This window comes from Tachypleus tridentatus, chromosome 6 (assembly GCF_004210375.1).
Source record: "Tachypleus tridentatus isolate NWPU-2018 chromosome 6, ASM421037v1, whole genome shotgun sequence".
Classification (NCBI taxonomy): Eukaryota; Metazoa; Arthropoda; class Merostomata; order Xiphosura; family Limulidae; genus Tachypleus; species Tachypleus tridentatus.
In genome coordinates this window covers 107,495,346-107,519,656 of record NC_134830.1, presented here as the reverse complement: position 1 = coordinate 107,519,656, position 24,311 = coordinate 107,495,346, and the positions used below count along the sequence as shown (strand labels likewise).

Here is a 24,311-nt window from a genome sequence, read left to right as displayed (position 1 = left end):
TCTTAATTCTAATTTTCCTGATTAGTGAACTGATTATTAACTTTGATTCTTGGTGCATCATTCTCTTAGGTACTTGTGTATTTTAATTATTAAAACATTTGTTGACACTAAGAAATTTGTAATAAAAAATGAAAACATTGAATTTAAGATGTCATTGTTAATGGTGCTTCCACAGGCTAGGCACCAAGGATTTGGGCTGTGTGGTAGACCTTCATATATATAACATCTTTCTAGAATCATCTTAAACCCTATTTTTAGACTATTCATGTAAGACTAAAATTCCACACAAAGTTTTGCAAAAAAGTTCACAAATTTAGTAATGCTATATCAAGGTTTTGACTTACATAGTACACAGTAGTAAACTTAGGTCTCTTGGTGGACATCCACCTTAAAAGATGTGTGTGTGGTGTTGTTGACTTACCCTCTTGACCTCTTGGTTAAGATCAAACATAGTCTTGGCTATTTATTCCCATCCCCTCGGTGTGGATTCGTGTACGTGGTGAGGGGACCTCCCAGGGAAAGTTCTGTTCTGTCTGGATACCTTCTCTGTGATCAATACATCCACCCATGTGTTTGCCGTGCGTGGCGACCCGTGAAGGGGTGGAGAGGACCCTGGTGGTTGAGGGGTCCAACCCTAACACACCACTTTGGCCTTGAATTCCTGTAGACAGGCGGCCTTTGGGTGACCCCCCCTTGGGTCAATCTGCTGGCCCACTTGGGCTAAAGTAAACGAAGTACCAGTGTTGGAAGTTCTCAACGGGTGTTGTGGACGTTGTGCCTGATGCTGGTGTTTGGGTATAGTGCTCACGAAACCCTGGCGTTGCTGCATTGTCCTTGCGTGACATTGTAGTGCGTCCCCTCGTAGGGCTCCGTGGTGGGTGAGGTCAGTGGGTACCGAAATTTTTCTTTATTCCCATGGATCCTCCTTCAAAAAATTTAAATAAATTAGTGAAAAAACAGTCAATAGGTAAGCGACCACGTCTTGAAGACTCTGAGCAGCAATCTTCAACATCTCTAACACACGTACCTCATTTTCTTATATTACATTCTCTTTCAGAAAAACCTTTACGGCAATTGTCCCCCTTTTTTATTCAGAAGGGGCTAGAGGGTCTTACTGACTCTCCAAAGTCAGTAAAGAAGCTTCGATCTGGAGACATAATAGTTGAAACATCCACAACCCACCACAGTGAATTCCTCTTGAATTCAAAGGCAATTGGGGATATACCTATTGAGGTTACCCCTCATGCTACCTTGAATTCATCACGAGGAGTTATTGTTGAGAGGGATTTGAAGAACGTCCCCGAGTCAGAGATTTTTGCTGGTCTCTCATCTCAAGGAGTTTTTGCAGTGAGGCACATTTCCACTCGCAAAGATGGAGTTACACTACCAACAAATACCCTCGTTTTGACATTTACATCATCACATGCACCTGCCACCATCAAGGCAGGTTATCTAATTTGCAGGGTACGGCCATACATTCCGGACCCTCTCAGATGTTTCCAATGTCAGAGATTCGGGCCACTCAAAGACATCTTGTCGTGGTTCCCTGACATGTGCTCATTGTGGTGGCAAGGACTACGATGCCTATGACTGTGACATGAACCCACATTGCGTAAACTGCAATGGTTCTCACCCCTCTTACTTTCGTTCTTGCCCAAAATGGTTGGAGGAAAAAGAGGTGCAGCGTTTGAAAACGACTCATAACATTATCCTGAGGCTCGGACATTGCTGCCCGTCACTTCATCTCGGACATATGCTGCTGCACTTCATTCCACAACTACAGTGGGAGTGCAGACAGATCTCTCTGTGCCTCCAAGAGAATTGTTTTCAAAACAAATGAAAAGCCTTTTGGCCTCCATAGTTAAAAAGGTTGATGAATCGACTTCCACACCCATCTCTGTTCCTCCCATACATTCCAACAAACCTCAAGATCCACATCCTTCAGTTTCAAATACAGGCATTTCTTCTGATACATCTTTTTCTCCCACCCCAAGAGGCAAAACAATCATTCGTTTGCGTCCTCAGTCACTGGAATCCCCTTCCAATAACAATTGGACCTGCCCAATCGACCCAGGCCAGGATCCATGGAGGTTGAAAGACCTCCTCCGACTAAGGACAGTAAGGAAAAAAGATGTGGTCACAAACAGAAGGGTTCTCCAGCCACTTCACCTGCCTGTCATTAAAAATGGCCACCTTGATACAATGGAACCATCGAGGTATACGTTCTAATCTGGATGATATCAAAACACTGATTGCTTCCTACCATCCTGTTTGTCTTTCCTTACAAGAAACATTTCTAAAACCTGCTGATACAGTCACCTTTCAGCAGCTTTCTTTGTACAAAAAATGATCAGCAGGTGCCCACCCTGTCTTTGCCACTCAACACGCTCTTGGAGGCTGTAGCCATCAGTGTTTCCTTGGGTCATACCATCACAGTGTGTTCTCTCTACCTGTCCCCTAGTGAGACATATGATCAATCAGACCTTGATGCTCTTGTTGAACAGTTGCCGTCTCCCTTTCTACTCCTGGGGGACTTTAATGAACATCATCCCCTCTGGGGAAGTGCTGTTATTGATGGGAGGGGTCGCTCTGTAGAGCGTATGCTCTCTGATCACAATCTTTCTTTTTTCAATACTGGTTCTTCCACTTATTTTCATGCAACTAGTCAGTCCTTTACCGCTATTGATCTCTCAGTTTGCTCCCCTTCATTATTCTCCCATTTTTCTTGGAGGGTTGACAGTAATCCACTAGGCAGTGATCATTTTCCTATACTTTTGAGAGAGAATGGCTGTGGTCGATGCCACCTTACCCACGTTCCCCAGTGGAAGCTGGATCAGGCAGACTGGCTCACTTTCACTGCTCTTGCAGAACTTGATCCTGCCATCGTGAATCTGCCATCAATAGATGACTGTGTGGCAGCAGTAACTGGCTGTATTATACAAGCAGCTGCTCAGTGTATTCCTAAAACCATGACACGTTTTCCACGATATTTTCATCCGTGGTGGAATCCTGCTTGCCAATTAGCACAGAAGGCTCAAAAACGGGCCTGGGATACTTTTTGTAGATATCCCACACTTTCAAACCGCGTTGCATTCCAACGGGCCCATGGACATGCTAGGTGGGTAAGACGTCAAAACCAGAAGGAATCTTGGATTCAGTTCCCAACTAGCATATCTTCTACCACTATTTCCAAGGTCATGTGGGACAGGATTCGAAAGGTCAGTGGGCACTGCAATTCTGCCCCCCTCTCGATCTTACTCTCTGATGGTCAGGAGGTGGCTGATACTCTAGGTGAAAGCTTTTGCTTAGCACTTCTGCTTGTTCCTCCACCTTCTTGGCCATCAAGACTCGGGCAGAGCGTTCACCTCTTTCCTTTCGAATTAACTGTCTCTTTGACTATAATTGTCCCTTTACGCTGGTGGAACTAAAAATGGCCCTTGATTGGTCTGCCAGTACGTCTGTTGGACCTGATGATATTCATTATGACATGCTGCACCATCTATCTCCTGCTTCTCTTGATGTCCTTCTGATTGTTTTCAACCGGATCTGGCAGGAGAATGTTTTTCCTGATGCCAGGCTATTATTTTACCTTTCTCTAAGTCTGGGAAAGATCCCAAGATTCCTTCAAACTACTGTCCAATTGCTTTGACGAGCTGTTTCTGTAAGACCTTAGAAAGGATGGTTAATGCTCGTCTTGTTTGGTTCCTTGAATCAAACAACCTCCTCTCACCCACCCAGTGTGGGTTCCAACGACAGCACTCCACCACAGACCACCTAATTCGACTTGAAACATCAATCAGAGAAGCCTTTCTAAAACGCCAACATCTTGTATCAATATTCTTTGACATTGAGAATGCTTATGCACAACATGGAGGTATGGCGTTTTGCGAGAACTCCATACATATGGGTTGTGTGGCCATTTTCCCATGTTTATTAAGAATTTTTTTAATGGACAGGAGATTCCAAGTTCATGTGGGTTCGACACTTTCCCGTTCTTTTGTACAAGAATTTGGAGTCCCTCAGGGCTGTGTTTTGAGTGTCACACTTTTCAGTATAAAGATAAATGCCATCACTATTGCGAATGGGCTGTATGTCGACGACTTTCACATCTCATGTCAGTCGTCGAACATGAGATATATTGAGCGGCAACTACAAACTGCCCTCAATTGTGTACTGAAGTGGACTAAGGCGAACGGTTTTAATTTCTCTCACTCTAAAACCGTTTGCATGCACTTTTGCTGCCAACGGGGTATTCACCCTGATCCTGAACTTCATATCGCTGAAGTTTCGCTGCCAGTGGTCCTGAGACCAAGTTCTTGGGGCTTATCTTTGACCGTAAGCTGACCTTTATACCACACTTAAAGCAGCTTCGGGTCAAATGCACAAGAGCACTGAACATCCTCCGTGTCCTCTCTACTACCAGTTGGGGAGAAGATCGATGTTCTATGTTAAAGGTATACCGTGCTCTTATTCGATCAAAACTTGACTATGGACTAATGGTCTATGTCTCTGCCAGACCCTCGGCCTTAAAGATGCAGGACCCCATTCATCACCAAGGCCTTCGACTCTGCACTGGGGCTTTCCGAACTTCTCCAGTTTAAAGTTTATATGTTGAATCTCATGAACCTTCTCTGCACCTTTGCCGTTTTCAACTATCTTTACTATATTCTTCGAAACTTCGTTCCTTACCAAAGCATCCCACCTGGGGATGCGTTTTCCTTTCTCAGTGGATCGTACTTTTTCAGAAGAGACGATCTGCCATTGCTCCGTTTGGCCTTTGCATCCAGGTGCAATTTGATGAATTGGGTCTGTCCTTGGATGACATTGCAGATTCCACAGGTCAGCCCATCCCACCATGGCTTATTGCAGCCCCCAAATGTGACCTTTCAGTCATCTGAAAAAGACAGATACTCCAGATTGGAAGTACCGTCATTTATTTAATGAACATCTTTCAAACGATCACTCCGTTCCCATTTATACAGATGGTTCCAAATCAGGTAATTCAGTGGGCTCTGCTATGGTTTGCTGCGGTTCGGTGGTTGCGCGCAGAATCCCCTCTACAGCTTCTGTATTCACTGCTGAACTGTATACCATTTCTCTTGCACTGAATCACATAGAATCTAAGCAGCACTCAAACTGCATTATTTATACTGACTCGCTTAGTTCTCAACTGGCCCTGGAATCGCTACATGTTGGCTCACACCCTGTTCTTGCTGATATTCAAAACTGACTGGCCCATTTCTCATTAACTGCCACTTCTATCCAGTTTTTCTGGATACCAAGCCATGTTGGTATTCGCGGGAACGAGCTTGCAGACACGGCAGCTAAATCTATCTGCTCTGGCACTATCACCACTGTGCCTATTCTGTACATGGACTATGGTCTTGTATTCAAGGCTCGGCACCGTGCCACTTGGAGTGAGCAATGCAACAACAAGCTCTTTCAAATAAAACCCTATATTGGGCTTTGGCCATCTAGCTTCTTTAAGGTTCAGAAGGAGGAAGTTGTTCTAACTATACTAAGCATTGGTCACAGTTTTTTAACTCATCGTTTTCTTTTATCTGGAACTGATGCACCAGTGTGTAGTTTGTGTAACACTCAAATCACTATTAGCCACATTTTACTTTCTTGCCATCGTTACGATTCTCAAAGACGGCACTATTTTAAACATGTTTTTTCCCAGGTTTTATCTGTAACATTGGACAGTGTTATTTGTGATGGTGACACTGTCCACCTTGATAAAGTTTTTAGTTTTTTAATGGCCTTTAGTCTTTTTAATCTCATTTAAATGTTGCATATTTATTCATTACACCTTTTTAATTGTGGTTCCCTTTTTACAGTTTCAATCTCTCTAGTTCAATTTGACATTGGAAAATGGCCATTACATTAAATAACTCGACACCAGGACTGGAAAGGCCAACTTCAGGTGACAAACTCTGCTGTTTGAACTATCCATTTGAACTACTCGTTAGTTGTCCTGGCGAGTTGTTATTACACTTTTGCTGCATGTCATTTAACACTTTTATTACTTTACCTTTTAGTACTGGTCATAATGACACATAACCCGGAACCAGGACTGGAAAGACCAACTTCAGGTGACTGACGGTGATTCTTATACTTACCTGTTAGTCTTCCTGGCGGGTTATGATCATTACCATTCTGCTGCAGGAAGTCCTTTACAACTTTGTAGTTGTTGTTACACGTTTGCTGCATGTCATTTAACACTTTTATTACTTTACCTTTTAGTACTGGCCATAATGACACATAACCAGGAACCAGGACTGGAAAGACCAACTTCAGGTGACTGACGGAGGTTCTTATACTTACCTGTTAGTCTTCCTGGCGGGTTATGATCATTACCATTCTGCTACAGGAAGTCCTTTACAACTTTGTATACTGGATGTCAACATTGGTTTTATGCCATTTTCTGTTTTAATTGCTGTTTTGTTTTTACCTTCATTTACTTTTACAAATTTTACTCCATTTACTTTACTTCTACCTTTTTACTGGACATTTGGCTACTCATTATTACGATTTTGCTCTGTGTCTTTTAAAACTTCTATTATTTTACATTTTGATAATGGCTGCTATGACACATAACCCGGAACCAGGACTGGAAAGGCCAACTTCAGGTGACTGACGGTGGTTCTTGAACTTACCTGTTAGTCTTCCTGATGGGTTATGATCATTACCATTTTGCTACAGTAAGTACTTTACAACTTCTTTTACTCTGCTTTCTCTCTTAACATTGTAGACTAGGTGTCAACGTTGTTTTTATACTTTTTCTGTTTTTCAATGATGTTTTGTTTTACCTTCATTTCCTTTTATGTATTTTACTACATTTACTTTATTTTTACCTTTTACGGACGTTTGGCGCAGATAGCATAGCTGCTTTGTGCCATAAAACACTAAATCAATGAATCAATCAATTTATTCCCATTATTGTTCTTTGTTTTCAGAGTAGATATAAAGGCTTTGGCTTTGATATCAGTGGGATAATTCTCCTCACCTTAACAATGGAACTCTACTGCTTTCAGTGCACCTGCTTGCAGTAATGCCAGACATATCATATTTCAGTTGATGAAAGTGACGTCTAGTTCTTTCAAAAGATTGTTCTCAAATCTTCAATCTCTCTTTCACTTCTTTAAATGTCATCTACTGACATAGCAGTGCTAGTATAACTTTTCTCTGGCAAGTCAGAATAGTTCTTTTTGTCATCAGATTTCCTACAAATATCATTTCCATCCATGTTCAGAAGACCATCGAGATTTTTTGGGAGTGACATGGTGCATAGAATCCTTAGTACAGTTAAGCTCAACAGGGTCTTCTTTCACTGCTGATTTCTCCAAGCATATTTCCTTGACTGCGGTTTTGCTAGATAATAGATAGGGACAGAGGGAATCTCATTAATCCTTTCATGCACATCACTAATTAGATGATGAGGCATTTGGCTACCTTAAGAGAGTCGTAGTTACTTCTGCTACTTACCTGCACTTGGTTGAATTACTTTACTTTGACATTCAGAGCACTGGGTAGAAATCATATGGCAAATACTAGTAAAGACACTGTAATCTCTATGTTTGTGTGTGTTTTTATGTGCATTACCTTGTTATTTCATCCTTTTAATTTTAGTTCAGAAGTTATAAAAAATAACACAATCTGTTGGAGATTTATAAATATCATAAACTGTTATTTGCCTTACCAGTTTTTCCACAACTTAGTAGCTAAAATATTTATTTCTTGTTTCAAACTATAAGATACTAATAGAATTAATATTAATTAAGTATTGAATATGTTATTGGTTTAAGTTTTTGTGTTTCTTTGCTTAAATAGATCTGATAGTATGTTTATTTTTTCACGATTCATATTTTTTTCGAGGAAATTAATTCAGCTTTAAATAATTCATTATGAATATGGCTTCTTTATAGCAATTGTTATTATGATTCTACTCCTAAAATAAATTAAAATGATAAATTGTAAAGTGCATCAATAAAGAGGCAAAAGCTAATAATTAATTTTTAATAAATTATATGCAAGTCCTAATTTGTTTTATTTTATGTATATAAATATAATTTTTTGTTATTACTGAAAACTTGTAATCATGCGGTATTTCAGAGTAGTTTATTTAAAACTCAAATACCATATGGTAATATGATAAAATAGGATAAAATGCATAAAAGTTTTTAAAATAAAACTTCAAATCTTTATATATGTTGAGTACAAATACCCTTTTGTAAAAAACCTCACCAGTTAGAAAATCAGCTGGACGAAAGATTTTGGAAAGGACAAGAAGACATATGCATACAAAAAGGAAGATCTCTAAGTGAATACTTCCACCAGATAGAAATGATCTTTGGGGAGACATTTAACAGCTCCGTGTCCTTGGTCATTCCACCAGAGGTAATAACTTTATCTGGTATAAGAACATGCTTGTAATGTGATTTCTTTAATGATGAACAAAGAATTAAATATTCATAACATGATACTGTTCCTTTTAAATGTAAAACAGTGTTTAAATCGTGTACAAATGGAGGAGAAAAAATTTGAGCACAACTATAATACATGTATGGGAAAGTATTTATTTAAAACATTCTGGTGAGCTCTGATAAAGTATTTTTCTTTTCAAGATTTTCTGAAAATCTGTATATGTAAACTATAACATTTTGAGTTTTAACCACATTTTTGATGGTTGATTAACTTGAATGTTGTATACTGTAGTGAATGTAGTGTTTACACACTTGGTAATTGAAAGCTTTTGGAAGCTAGAGGTTTTAGATAAGGAAAGAAGGAATGTTGAGCATATGAAAATATTTCGCAATGCCACTTGTGATTTAATTTGTTTGGAAATCTTGCAGTTCTACACAAACAGTATACTTTACCATTCAGAAACACTCAATCAGAGGAGTAATACCCAAGAGAGTAATATCTAGTTACATTTACAGTATGTATTAACCCTTCCAATATTGGCTGGGTGGATTCTTTGTCATTTGGCTGTTTCATCTTCTGCAAGATTTCAAGTTCGTCTAGTCATAGTTCTTTAATATAACTACATATTATCTCTGAGAAAGGGAAGTATGTATTTCTTTTTTCAGTGCCCTTTTCTTCTTTATTGGATTCCATCAAGTGATTAATGTTGTCTCCCATAGTATGCTTATTTCCCAAAATCTGCATTGGGCTAGGGGTAACAGAAAGCACTAAACCCATCCACCGTAGTTCTAGGCCTACTGTTGAGATGGGGTGTTCTGGAAGACCTCTAGAATCATCTTTGTGTTATTCATCTTACTTTACTACCTGATCCAGACTGTACCATTCCATGAACTCTTCACTGAAAAAGCCAGCACCAAGGAAATGTCTGTCCACTTCTTTGGCTTGTAAAAATAAGGTATTACAGTCACCCATTTCACTATCTCCAGTAAAAACATTTCTGGCAGGCATATGATGGGGTTTTGGGCAATCCTGTGGGTATTTCCACCATGAATTTCCCCCTCTTCCTTCTTCAAGTGGAGCATGGGGGAGGCCCTTGTCACTTAACAGTTTCAATCTAATTTAAGTGGTGTACATTGAAGAGTTCCTCAATATTATGGGAAGTAGAGTGTTGGTGACTCTGTCTGTGTAGTGTAAATCACCTCTCAAAACAGCTATCATACCATCCTCCAGCAGTAAGAGTCTGTCCAGTTGAATCAAGGTGAAGACACACCATAAAATCTGATCACACTCTAACTACATTACACATATATTGTCACACCAACTACTTGCATGCAGGTACTCAGTTTGTCATGATATCAATCTGCTCATCCCTGTTAGAATTTGGACTACTTTGTCTTTTCTTCTGTTTTCTTCTGGGTAAAGAGTAGATCCTGGTCAAGACAAGATGTGGTCTTCCATGAGTGCCACTGCCATCAAGTATTGCATTATGTGTGCTTTCCCTTTGGGCACTTTCTGATGGAACTTGTATTGGTCTAACTCAATCTAAACTGAATCAGTCAATTTGACCAACCCTGTGACTTCTTTGTATTTTTTTAAAATCTTTATAGATTTAATACTACTAAATTTTATTATAGTGTGTATATCTTAATATTTTGCAGTCTTTCACATAAAGAAACATATTTTAGCAAAGTATTTTTAGTAAACTAAAATAATGTTTCAGTAAATATTGAGTACTTGCTTTGAAAAATTCATGTGCATAGTAATTTTTGTATCATGATTAGAAATGCTTTTCTTCATCTCAAAAATCATAAATTTCATTTATGTAATCTCTAAAACCTCTTAAATACATTTGAGACATTTGTTTTCAGTAAAACTTTATGCTGTATATGTTATATTTTCTACCCTAACTCTGTACAAAGTTTGTGATTTGACTGACCTTGTACTTCCCCTAAAAATCTAAATTAACCTAAATTACCTTCCTTTCCTTTCTAGAATTACTTCAAACATAACATGAAATCCTAAGTAGTTTTAAACTCATAACAGTGTATCTATGTATTATTTAAATTTATTGTTTTATTGCCCTTTGAACCATGTCTAACCCCATTCATGCTATAATAATCACTTGGGGAATGTGCAGTTCAAATTACACTACCAACTTATATTACTCATGAGCTACTCCAAGTTGTTCACATGTGTGACTCATGAAACATTTTTATTATATTATTATTATTGTTATCTAATCTAACCACTTTTTTAGTTACTTTTATTATAATAAATGAAGAAGGAGCATAAAAGACAAGAAATGAAATACTTTTCCAAGAATTCTTTTTTTTTTTGCTCATGACTATCAATGACAGTTAACCCTGTTTTTTTAAACTATGGTAGTAGTGCATTAAATAATTTTGATTTAATTAAATTATGCACCAAAGAATATATAACAAAAACAATAATAATTTTTCTGGCTTTCTAACTATGCAACAAGAGCTATTACAAATGCATCCAAGCTAACTGCTGTGATTCCTTTGGGAACTAAAGTTGAATTAGAAATGAAATTTACTATTCAGTGTTCAGAATAGAATGTCATACAATATGTCATTGCATAGATGAAAACCTCAACTTTTTGTTCATTATAGTTAATATGTAATTAAAAGCAAGAGAGAACTGTTAAAAAATCCTGAATGAAAAGATCCGACAGGAGGGCTCTGATTCTATTTTTGATAGCTCTGTAACCAAAGAAAATTGGAGGATATAAAAATTATGGTTAATCTAAACAATAATGCTTTTATAGTGAGATAGAATAGAGACAAGAAAATGTGTCAGATGAGTTGCACTAGGGAGAAATTCATGTTTTTTCTTAAATATTGCCTTATGAAACAAAGAATTAAAAAATATATGTACCATTAAAATATGGGTTATTAGCTAAGATTTTATGCTATTCTAAATGATATAACATAAACAAAGTAGTTTGATAAAAATTTGCATAAAAGGCACTAAAACTTTGTGTCAAGCATAGTGAAGGATATCAGGGGTGATGGGATTAATTGTTGTAATGGTCTCTCTGCTCCTTCAGTGTGGGAATCTGGCTATTCTGTGTGAAGAGGTGAAGTATAATATTAGAGGTTAACATTTTTCTTACCTGAAAATATGTTTACTATAGATACTCTCCTCATCACACCTTTCTGTCCATCCTCCCAACTTCTGATGCATTTCTTCTGGCCTTGCCTAAGAATGAAGTTGTTTTATCACAAGTAGGTTTTGTTGCCCTCTTATTGGTGAAGAACTGTAGTTGCAAAATGTGTACATCATACACTAGTGCAGTTTATATTAAACTTGTGATTTTTGTGTTGGAGTTAATCCAAAGCCAGTAACATTCTAGTCTCAGAGGCAAACATGCAAGGAATAAAGCTGTTCTGTATGTGGATATGTCTTATCTGAAATATATTTTAAGGTAAGAAAAATGTTATCTTCAAATGTTTGAACTAGTTTTATATATTGAACTATAAATATTTACTTTTTATTGCTTATATTAAATTTTGCATTGGAAAAGAGATGTTGAATGGTAGTGTCATCATGATGTCATTGACTGTGCAGCAATCGTAATGAAGAAAATAATTTTATTTGTGTTAGGTATCATACATGCAGCTTCCCTACTTTAAGACATTTTGTTTTAGAACACAAATTATTATGGGTATTAACACTTTTATTGATAAGAAGAGAACAGCGTTTTGATCTTCCTAGGTCATCTACAGGTTAAGGAAGAAAGTTTGCAAATGACCATTGCCAGACACGACTTAGGGACGAGAGTATAAACGGGTAAGGGATTGTAGGGGACGTTGCAAGTGGATGTTTGTTTATTAATTAGAATAGGTATAAAGGTGTTCCTTTACACTGTTTTAATTTTGGTTTTAGTTGCTGTATAAGTAGGGCTTCTTTGATTTTGCATTTGTTTATATTAGTTTCCCTACTTAGTATCTGGATGTTTTCTGTGGTTATGTTGTATATGATTTGCAGTGTTCAAAAATGTGTGAAGGTGTTTTTTGTATTCTTTGAATCTAGTTTCCATTTTTCTGCCTGTTTCTCTAATGTAGAAGTCGTGGGAGTTGTTGCATTGTATTTTATAAATTACGTTGGTGTTGTGTTTGTCAGTGCAGTTTTTACATAGTATGGACTTTAGTTTTGTACCTGGTTTTTGAATAACCAACATTTGAAAAAAGCTTATAACAACACACAACATTCCAGTAAACACCAAATTTCATGCAATCCTAAAGAAACTAAAACGTAAATTAAAAAAAAATCATCAATAGAAGAAATGACATTTATTTTATTCAACAGTGCAGAAAGGAAAAACTAATCCCTAATTTTGTGAAGATAAAACTATCGAAGAATTTTATCTAGGAAAAGGTCTGCCACAACAAGAAACTAGAAAAATTAAGATGCCAACAAGAAATTAACATCTCTGACCAAAAATTAAGCAATGAATAAATACATCTGCTCAACAAAGAACTCAACTTTGCAGTAACACCTAGAAATATTCCATCCATCGAAATGAAAGCCTGCCTGCAAGACATAGCTAGAAGACTGGTGATCCACTCTTCACAAACTGAAAACAACAACAAAACAATAGAAATCAACCAGAAAGAAGACAACTTCGACAACAATTCCACTGACAACCAACAACCTATTTTTCCAGGTAGAACTGAAAACATCTATTTCCCTGAAACATCTCAAAACTGTATCTTAAACAACTTTTTCAAGAAAATTTCACATAAAACTATCGACATAATTTCACAGAAAAGAAATCTAAAAAACAACCTCACAGAAAAAGATATTAATTCTTTAAACAACTTAAAACAAGACAACAACATTAAAATTCTAAAAGCAGATAAAGACTCGCTCACACCACAACTATACAGCACCCCCAAACCTCACAAACTGGATTGTCCACTACGACCCTTAAAGTTGACCAATGTATCATTTAATTACAAATTTGGTAAATATAGAGCATGAGCATTTTCTAAATGTGTAACATCAGCTGGCTTCTTTTTCAGAAACTTTTAACTTTGAATTTATTCTTAATCAACTAAATCATAAAGCCTTAATGGCCAATTTTGATGTAATCTCCCTCTTCACAGAAGTCCCAACAGCTGAAGCCTGCAAGATAACTTTAGAACTCTATATCCAAGACCTCAACTCATTGATACACATCCCCAGTAACCAATTAGCAACCCTTGTAGAATTCACTACCACCAAAACTAACTTTATGTTCGATAACCAAAACTACCGATAAATAAATGGCCAAAGTATGGGAAATCCCGTGTCACTAGTTCTAGCCAACATTTTTATAACACACATTAAATCCCCTTGGTGTGGATTCCTGTACGTGATGAGGGGACCCTCTAGGGAAGGTTCTGTTCTTTCAGTTTACCCTCTCTGGGATCTAAACATCCACCCAAGTGTTTGCCATGTGTGGTAACCCATGAAGGGGAGGAGAGGATCCTGGTGGTTGAGGGGTCTAACTCTAACACACCACATTGGCCTTGATTTTCTGTAGACAGGCAGCCTTGGAGTGGCCCCCCCTTGGGTCATTCAGCTGGTCCACTTGGGCTAGGGTCATCTAAGTACCAGTGTTGGATGTTCTCAACAAGTGTTGTGGACATTGTATCTGATGCTGGTGTTTGGGTATAGTGCTCACGAAACCATGCCATTGCTGCAGTGTCCTTGTTTGACATTGTAGTGCATCCCCTCGTAGGGCTCCATGGTGGGTGGGGTCAGTGGGCACCAAAATTTTCCTTTTTTTATTATGGATACTCCAATTAAAGATCTTATTAAAATAGTGAAAACACAGTCTATAGGAAAACCATCTGTACCACCTGTTGCACCTCATTTTCTTATATTGCATTCACTTTCAAACAAACCTTCAGGGCAAATGTCTCTCTTTTTCATTCAGAAGGGACTAGAGAGACCTGCTATAACAATAACTCCTCATGATGAATTCAAAGTAGTATGAGGTGTAACCTCAGTAGGTACATCCCCAACTGCCTTTGAATGCAAGAGGAGTTTGGTGTGTTGAGATGGGCTTCAAGAACATCCCAGAGTCGGAGATTCTCCACCCAAGGAGTTTCTGCAGTGAGGCATGTGTCCACTCGCAAAGATGGAATTACGCCAACCAATATCCTCATTCTGACATTTACATCACCTCGTCCACCTGCCACCATCAAGGCAGGTTATCTTAATTGCAGGGTACGGCCATACATTCCAAATCCTCTCCGATGTTTCCAGTGTCAGCGGTGAGGTCACTCAAAGACATGATGTTGTGATTCCTTGACGTGTGCTCATTGCAGTGGCAACGACCGTGATACCTACGAGCATGAAACAGACCCTCATTGCATCAATTGCAATGGCTCTCACCCATCTTACTTTTGTTCTTGCCCTAAATGGTTGGAAGAAAAAGAGGTGCAACATTTGAAAATGATTCCTAACATTACTTATCCTGAGGCTCACAAGTTGCTGTCTACCACTTCATCTCGGATATATGTTGCTGCACTCCGTTCCACTACTACAGTGGGAGTGCAAATGGATCTTTCTGTGCCTCCAGAAGAATTGTTTTCAAAACAAACGAAAAGTCTTTTGACCTTCATGGTTAAAAAGGTTGATGAATCAAATTCAACACCCATCTCTGTCCCTTCCATACATTCCAACAAATCCCAAGATTCCCTTCCTTTGGTTTTGGATACAGGGATTACCTTGGATACATCTTCTTTTCCCATCCCACAATGCAAAAGTATCACTCATTCACATCCTCAGTAAATAAAAATGGCCACCTTCATACAATTGAACTGTCAAGGTTTACGTTCTAATCTGGATGACATCAAAACACTGATTGCTTTCTACCAACCTGTATGTCTCTCCTTAAAGAAACATTTCTGAAACCTGCTGATACAGTCATCTTTTGGCAGTTTTTTGTACAGAAATGACAGGATGTGTGATGGACGGGTGCATGGAGGGGTGGCATTGTTGGTTGATCAGCATGTGCCCGCCCTGTCTTTGCCTTCGATACACCCTTGGAGTCCATAGCCATCAGTGTTTCCTTGGGTCATACCATTACTATTTGTTCTTTTTACCTGTCACCTGGAGAGACCTATGATCAATCAGACATTGAACAGTGCCATCTCTCTTTTTAATTCTGGGGGACTTTAATGGACATCATCTCCTCTGGGGAAGTGCTGTTATTGACAAGAGGGGTCGATCTGTAGAGCACATGCTCTCTGATCACAACCTTTCTCTTTTCAGTACTGGTTCTTCTACTTACTTTCATGTTTCTTATCAGTCCTTTACTGCTACTGACCTCTCAGTTGGCTCCCCTTCACTATTCTCCCATTTATCATGGAGGGTTGACAATAATCCATGAAGCAGTGATCATTTTCCTATAGTGTTGAGAGAAATTAGCTATGGTCAATGCCACCCAACCTGCATGCCCCGGTGGAAGTTGGATCAAGCAAACTGGCCCTTTTTCGCTGTTCTCGCAGAATTTAATCCTGCCATTGTCTGTCAGCCATCAATAGACGACTGTGTGGCAGTGGTATCTGACTGTATTATACAGGCAGCTGCTCAATGTATTCCTAAAACCTCGACATGTTTTCCATAATATCCTCATCTGTGGTGGAATCCTGCCTGCCACATGGCACAGACGGCCCAAAAATGGGCCTGGGATACTTTTTGTAGGTACCCCACACTCTCACAATGCATCACTTTCCAGCAGGCCTGTGCACATTATCGGTGGGTAAGATGTCAAAGCAAAAAGAAATCTTGGATTAAGTTTACAACCAGCATATCTTCCACCACCAGTTCAAAAGTCTTATGGGACAAGATTCGAAATGTCAATGGGCAGCATAATTCCATCCCCCTCACGATCTTGCTCTCTGATTGCCAGGAAATATTTTAAACCCAGAGCATTGCTGATACTCTAAGTGATAGTTTTTGCCATGTATCTAGCACTTCTGCCTCCACCTTCTTAGCCCTCAAGACTCAGGCAGAGCGATCACCTCTTTCCTGTGTCAGGCTCTATGTTGATGACTTTCACATCTCATGCCAGTTGTCAAACACGAAGTATATTGAGCGGCAGCTACAGACTGCCCTCAGTCGTTTACTGAAGTGTATCACGGCAAACGGCTTTAACTTCTCTCTCTCTCTGAAACCCTTTGCTTGCACTTTTGCTGCCAACGAGGTATTCACCCTGATCATGAACTCCATATTTGTGAAGTTCTGCTGCCTGTGATCCCTCAGACAAAGTTCTTGGGGCTTATCTTTGACCATAAACTGACCCTTATACCACACATCAAGCAGCTACAGGTCAAATGTACAAGAGCCCTGAGCATCCTCTGTGTCCTATCTTCCACCACCTGGGGAGAGGATTGATATATTGTGCTCTTATTCATTCAAAACTCAGCCATAGATCACTGGTTTGTGTCTGCTGGAACTTCGGGTGTAAAGATGCTGGGCCCCATTAATCATCAAGGACTTTGGCTCTGCACTGTGGCTTTCTGCACTTCTCCAGTTATATGTTGAGTCTCATGTACTTTCTTTACACCTCCGCTGCTTGCAACTGTCTTTACTATATGTTTTGAAACTTCATTCCTTACCCAAGCATCCCACTTGTGGTTGTATTTTCCTTCCTCAGTGGGTCATGCTTTTTCAGAATAGACGATCTGCCATTGCTCCTTTTGGCCTTCATATTCTGGTACAGTTGGATGAATTAGGTCTGTCTTTGGATAACACTGATGGGTCCACTGGTCAGCCCATCCCACCATGGCTTCTTACAGTCCACTAGTGTGACCTGTCTTTAAGTCATCTGAGAAAAGCAGACACTTCTGATTGGAAATACTGTCTGTTATTTGCTGAACATCTTTCAAACCATCATTTCACTCCTATTTATACAAATGGTTCAAAATCAGGTGACTGTGTGGGCTCAGCCATGGTTTGTTGTGGTTCAGTGGTTGCATGCAGAATCCCCTCTACAGCTTCTGTGTTCACTGCTGAACTATATGCCATTTCTCTTGTCCTGGATCACATAGAAGCTAAGTAGTATTCAAACTGCACTATTTATACTGACTTGCTTAGTTCTCTTCTGACCCTGGAATCACTTCACATTAGTTCACACCTTGTTCTTGTTGATATTCAAAACTGACTGGCCCAATTATCTTTAACATCTACTTCCATCCAGTTTTTCTGGATACTGGGCCATGTTGGTATTTGTGGGAACAAGCTCGTTGATGCTGCAGCAAAATCTGTGCCTGTTCCATACGTGGACTATGGTCCTGTATTCAAGGCTCGACTCTGTGCCAGTTGGCAGTCGACTTGGAATGAGCAACGTGACAACTAGCTTTTCTAAATAAAACCTGGTATTGTACTTTGGCCGTGTTCATAAGGATTGGAAAAAGGAAGTTATTCTAACTAGACTACACATTGGTCATAGTTTTTTAACTCATCATTTTCTTTTATCTGGAACTGATGCACCATTGTGTAGTCTGTGTGATACTCAGACCACAGTAAACCACATTTTACTTTCTTGTCATCATTATGACTCTCAACGACGGTGCCATTTTTACCATATTTTGTCCCAGGGTTTGTCCATAACAGACAGTGTTATTGGTGATGGTGACATTGTCCACCATGGAAATGTTTTTAGTTTCTTAAAGGCCATTAATCTTTTTAATGCTATTTAATTTTTTAATTTATACATTAGACATTTTTTAATGAGATTCCCTTTAAGAATCACAGTTCATCAAGTTCAATTTGAAATTAGAAAATAGCTGTAAAGTCAAATAACTCGAAATCAGGATTGGAAAGGTCAACTTCAGGTGACTAATGCTGCTGTTCAAAATACATGTTAGTCATCCTGGCAAATTATTATTAAAATTTTATTACAATCTTTTAAAATTTTTATTATTTTACTTGTTGAAAATAGCCATAATGTCAAATAACTCAGAACCAGGACTGGCAAGGCCAATTTTAGATGACTGACGGTGGTTTTTGTACTTACCCGTTAGTCTTCCTGGTGATTTCAGATAATTACAGTTATGCTACAGAAAGTCCTCTACCACTTGTATTACTGTTGTTTCTCTCTTAATGCTGTCGACTTGATGTAAGCACAGATTTTATACCTTTATTTTACTTTGTTTTATTTTACCATAAATTCCTTTTATAAATTTCCTAATTTTACTTTAATTTTAATTTTTTACTGGATGTTTGGCACAGATAGCCTAGCTGCTTTGTGCCATAAAACACCAAATCAACCAACCAACCACATGAAATCTAAAACAATCAGTTCAGCCTTACACCTACCACTATACTGGTACAGGTATGTTGATGATAGAAATGCAGGAGGCAGGATTCATATCTACAGAATACACAATTAGTTTTTTTAATCACATTAACTTGAAACATCCCAACATTAAGTTCACCTGTGAATAGGAAAAAAAACTAACCTCAGGATCACTAGAAGTGATACACAATTCAAAACAGGAATCCACAGAAAAATCACTCATGTGACTCAGCACACGAAACAAAACAAAAACTTAACATATTAAGAAACACAGCCCCAGAACAGTGCTCACCTGATAAAATTAACAATGAAATCAAGAAAATAAAACAATGCTTCATCAATGTCAACAAATTTCCTCAAAAACTGTGGAAAAAATTAAATACATACATCTAAACCAAGAACAAAGAAACAACAATAAGTCCCATGATACAACAAATTGCAAAACCCTATACTGCTGCATACCATATGTTCCCAACATCAGCAAAACAAATAACCAACATTTGGAGAAAACTTAAAACACAACATTCTAGTAAACACCAAATTTATTCAGAAACCAGGTACAGAACAAAAATCCATACTATGTAAACACTACACTAACAAACATAACACAAACATAATTTAAAAAATACAATACAACAACTGCCATAACTTCTATATTGGAGAAACAAGCAAAAATATGGAAAGCAGATTCAAAGAACAAAAAAACACAACATAATCATAGAAAACACTGAAATACTAAGGAGGAAAACAAATATAAACAAATGCAAAATCAAAGTCCTACTTATACAGCAACTAAAACTAAAATAAAATCAATATAAAGAAGCACCTTTATACCTATAATAAAAAATAACCTAACATCTAACTGCAACACCTCTTACAATCCCGTACCCATTTACAATCATCTCTGAGACGTGTCTGGCAACAGTCACTTGCAAACTCTCTCTTTCTTAACACGAGATGACCTAGGAAGATCGAAACATTGTTCTCTTCTTATCAATATAAGTGTTAATACCCACACCAGCCGTTCTAAGATACATTTTGATTTCAAATGGGCTTCTCGTCATCAAGAGTTACAGTTAATTAAAACAGCGAATATGTCAACATGATTGAGGTAAAAAATTTGAAAATGAAATTAGAGACAAAAAGAAATTTGATATAATAATAAATAACCCACAAACATTAATAGTTCTTTATGGAAAGCAGCTTTAAGTTTTATTCCAAACAATTGCATGTAAACCTCTATCTGTAGGATACAGTACACAGGTTACAGTGTGAGATATATTAACTATATAAACCTATAAACCCTACACAAAATATAATTGTTAATTAAAAGTAAATATATTTTTAACCTATTTATTGTGAAATTTGTAGAGTTTGGTACAAAAAAGATGTGAAGCCCCTGTTTGTTAATGAAACCACTGTGTCCAGGGTTTGATTTAAGGAAATTAACTCACTTTTCAGTAGTGAAGATCAAGTCACTTATAGTTGTGAACTACAGTTTATAAAAAGTGTTTGTAAACTACTACTTCTTTGAAGTAAAACTGACTAGACTGAGATTAGCTAAAAACTTCTTATTTGCCACTTGAAATTATATAGCTTGTGTTTTATCCTAATTTGTTTTTGTTTTTACAATAAGTTGCAGTAACAAACTTCAAAATAAATTATCACACGTTTAAGAAAACATTCAAGTAATCAGTAGAATTGAAATCACGTTGATATAACATAATGTTTAGGGAAAGCAAGGGAGCTGTTGGTCCATTTTAGCTGTCACATTCTTTTTGCCAGACTAAGACTAAAAAAAAACTAAAGCCATTCCATTTCCTTTGTGTATTTATTAAGCTTTCTTTTAATTTAACTCTAATTTATTGTCTCCACAACATCAAAAAGCAATCCATTCCATAGACCAACCATTCTATTTGGGAAATAAAATTGTGTTAGCTGAAGAGGATTTCTACTATGCCTAAATTTATATTTTTTGTCCTGCAGTTCTGTTGTATTTGCTGTTTATTATGAAAAATGTTAATGCACCAACATTGTCTATTCCTTTTAGATTCTTAAACATTTCAATCAGATCCCCTCTAACTCTTCTTGTTTCAAGAGAAAACAGTTTTAAGTATCGTAATATCTCCTTATATGATAACCCTTCCTTCTCAAGTATCATTTTAGTAAACCTTCTTTGAAGCCTTTCCAACAGTTCAATGTCTTTCCTAAGATAGGGAGCCCAAGACTGAAACAATGCTCCAAATGTGCTCTAACCAGTGACTTATACAATGAAATTATAACCTCTCTAGTATTCAATATTTTTGTAAATACAACCTAAAATCCTATTTGCTCTGCCACTAGCAACAGCACACTGCTTTGATGGCTTAAGAGGCTAATCAGCTATTACATTAAGATCCTTTTCTTTCATGACATTGTTAAGGTTATTTCCAACCAAATTATATTTGTAATTTACATTATGATAACCCACATGCAATATTTTGCATCAATCATGATTAAAACCCTTCTTCCATTTATTTGTCCAACTAACTAAATTATTTAAATCAGCATCCTCTTCACAGCCAACAATACTCAAAACCTTGATATCATCAGCAGATGTAAGTAATTTATTAACTATTCTTTCATCTGTGTAATTAATATAAGTCAGAAAGAGTAATAGTTCTAAGACTGAGCCCAGTTTAACTAAACTCCATTTATATCAACCTTCTGCTTTATTTCATCGAGCCACTTTTCTATTCAGTTAGTTAATTTATCCACAATGCCTGTAGTGATAAATTTCTTTACAAACCTTTTATGTGGCACTTTGTCAAATGCTTCTTGAGAATCCATATACATCAAATCTACATCCTTACCTTCACATATGTATGCAGCAACATTTTCAAAGCATATCAAGAGATTTCTGAGGCAAGATTTTTCTTCAGTGAAACCATATTGACTATCTAATCAAATTCTGAACATTGCTAAATGGCTTTGCAACATATCTTTTATCAGACTTTCCAAAACTTTTCCCATAACTGATGTAAGGCTAATAGGCTTATACTTACTGAGACAACTTCTATTACCCCCCTTGAAGATAGGAGTGATTCTAGCATATTTCCCTTCTGTTGGTATGTATTTCAGTTTACTTGACTAACAAGTAATATAATGGGTATAACAGAAATAATGCTTATTCATAAAACATGCAAGTTTTTTATTGTATATTTTAGTTTCTAGCAATAATGTTTTCTATCTATTTTGAAATATTGTAAAATATCATTTATATGTGAAAATATTTTATGTTGCCAGCTATTTCTTTGGAAGATACCTCAAATTGTACCTGATAGTGACTGCTACAAACTGGGGATCTCTTCATCAAAAATTGGTGAGCATTGTTAGGCCTTACATTATTTTTTTATTTCTTTTCAGTTCTGCATGTCTTACCAGCATCTGTTAAGCAACATAAGGAAAATTTGTCATAGCTTTGAGCTGAAACAAAATAGAATATTAATGTTATACTTAATTATATATACAGGATAAAAAAATTTAACCATTTCTAATGCCCTTCAGCATGATATAACCCTTTATCAGCTTAGCTCAGTTACATCTTTTAAGTGATTCATCATTTGCCAATTTGGCTTGAAAAAAGCTGTCTTAAATCTTTCAGCTTGCTTGTTTTTAGGAGTAATTATTTAAATTATTACTACAGAAAGTTGTTAGTGAAACTAAACTTTTCTGGAACTGAAAACACCTGGAAGTAAATGAAAGCCAGATAAGAACTTTATTTAGGCTTATTTTGTGATACAAAACATGTTTCTTTAACTTCAAATAATAAACCATAATTCAAAAGATGTCTTGTTCAATTAATATGGTTTCTCTGCATAGTTGTACAGTTGTTCTTGTTTTGTTTTTAATATAAAATTATATGTATTTGTTGTTAAAACAGCAGCAACAGTTTCAAAACTGTAAATTTGACACATCTTGTTAGAATATATATACTTTAGAATGATTGGGTAGTGTTATTATAAGCTTTTCAAAACCAAAGAAATACAGCAATAAATTGTGTTACTTTTAATATTTTGCAAAGAAATAAGATGGTTATGCAGTTTATAATAAGTGAGTTTGTTCTCCACAGGTACAATCATTGGAGCTGTAATTTTGGAAGGTTTTTACATAATATATGATCGAGAAAATAAAAGAATAGGCTTTGCCAATTCTACTTGTACTCATACAACTGCAGCAGTCATTAGAACCACGAATGTGCCTAGAGGTGTGTTTCCAGCCATTTTAATCTTAAAGAAATGATAATCTTATAAAAGGAAGATAGTTCTATTGCATATTTATTGTCTGTCTGTCTTACAAGTGCATTTTGAAAATATAATGTCAGAATTTTCAGAAATTCATATATGTTATAGAACTGCCAATTTATAGGTGAAAAAAAAAGAGGAACTAGGGCTTGAACCAGGACTTGTGTTTAATAGGGACATTGCTCTATTACTGAGTTTTCCAAGAGCACAAGTCTTCCCCATCTTTTTTCACCTATAAAGCTTTTATATTATGAGTTATAAAAAACATACTATTTTGTTTTGGACAAGTAATTAGGGGATTAATTTACCACAGCCCCACAAAATTATACAAGTTTAACTCAAATCTCCTTTCACTTAGACTTTTTTAAGTTACTATGATGTTTATGTGAGATTTTATTTCTTTGATTCATAAAAATATCAGCATAATTACTCTTACATCTGATAGTGAGTGGTAAGGTGATTAGTCTGACATTGTAAATACAATATTTTTAAAACATATAATGAAGATATTTCCAATACAGGACTTACTTCCTCTCACAAGATTAGCAATTCTCATCCAGTTCTGCCCTCTATATGCAAACTTTTTCTTTATTTATGCCACAAGTCTCTTCTGCTTGCTGCTCTACTTTGTTGGAATCAAATGACTATAATATGTCTGTAGTGGAAATCATTATGTGTAACTCCTCCACCAGTAGGATTTCCTCTATATACACCAAACTGACTTCTTACTTGGCAGTGCTTGTGCTTAGATATGTTCCTTTGTTTGTTTAAAGTGTCATGTTCAGTTTTAGTATATTCACAAAGTGGTTTTTCATTTAAATTATTTTAATGTTTATTCAGACTGTTTATTTACTTCAATTTAATCCCAGTTTACCAAAGTCACATTATTAATTATTTTTATTTTTGTTTGACTCTTCTTAATTACAAATTCTAAAGTTTATGTTACCACTCTGGGGTTCATACCTGCAATTAGTGCTATATCACAGACCTCAGTGTGGGTGACCACATTTTTGATTGGACTTTGCTTGGATTAAATTCTATATCTTAACCTTGCTCCAAATCCTCATGAACATGCTGAGTTTATTCAGTTAAGGTTTGATTAGGCTTGTTACAGAGTTTTTGAATTTTTTTTCTCTGGTATGTGATGTTTTCCCTTGCTTCTATTTCCTGTGAACCACAACATTTCTTACTACATGACCAATCATCACATCCCTATTTGTTCTTTTCCCCCTTCCTAGATATTTGAGTACATGTTGACCAATTTGCCTCGCAGTTGAGTG

General features: G+C 36.9%; 1 protein-coding gene across 2 annotated transcripts in view; it reads left to right on the top strand.

The window, feature by feature from the left end:
* Positions 1-24,311, top strand: part of LOC143253263 (beta-secretase 1-like) — a 77,160-nt gene that overhangs the window by 30,136 nt on the left and 22,713 nt on the right. For both annotated transcript variants that reach the window (XM_076506829.1, XM_076506828.1), the window contains exons 8-10: positions 8,251-8,400; positions 22,034-22,109; positions 22,860-22,994. In XM_076506829.1, the coding sequence (XP_076362944.1) occupies positions 8,251-8,400; positions 22,034-22,109; positions 22,860-22,994 (361 nt within the window). The remainder of the gene's footprint in view (positions 1-8,250; positions 8,401-22,033; positions 22,110-22,859; positions 22,995-24,311) is intronic.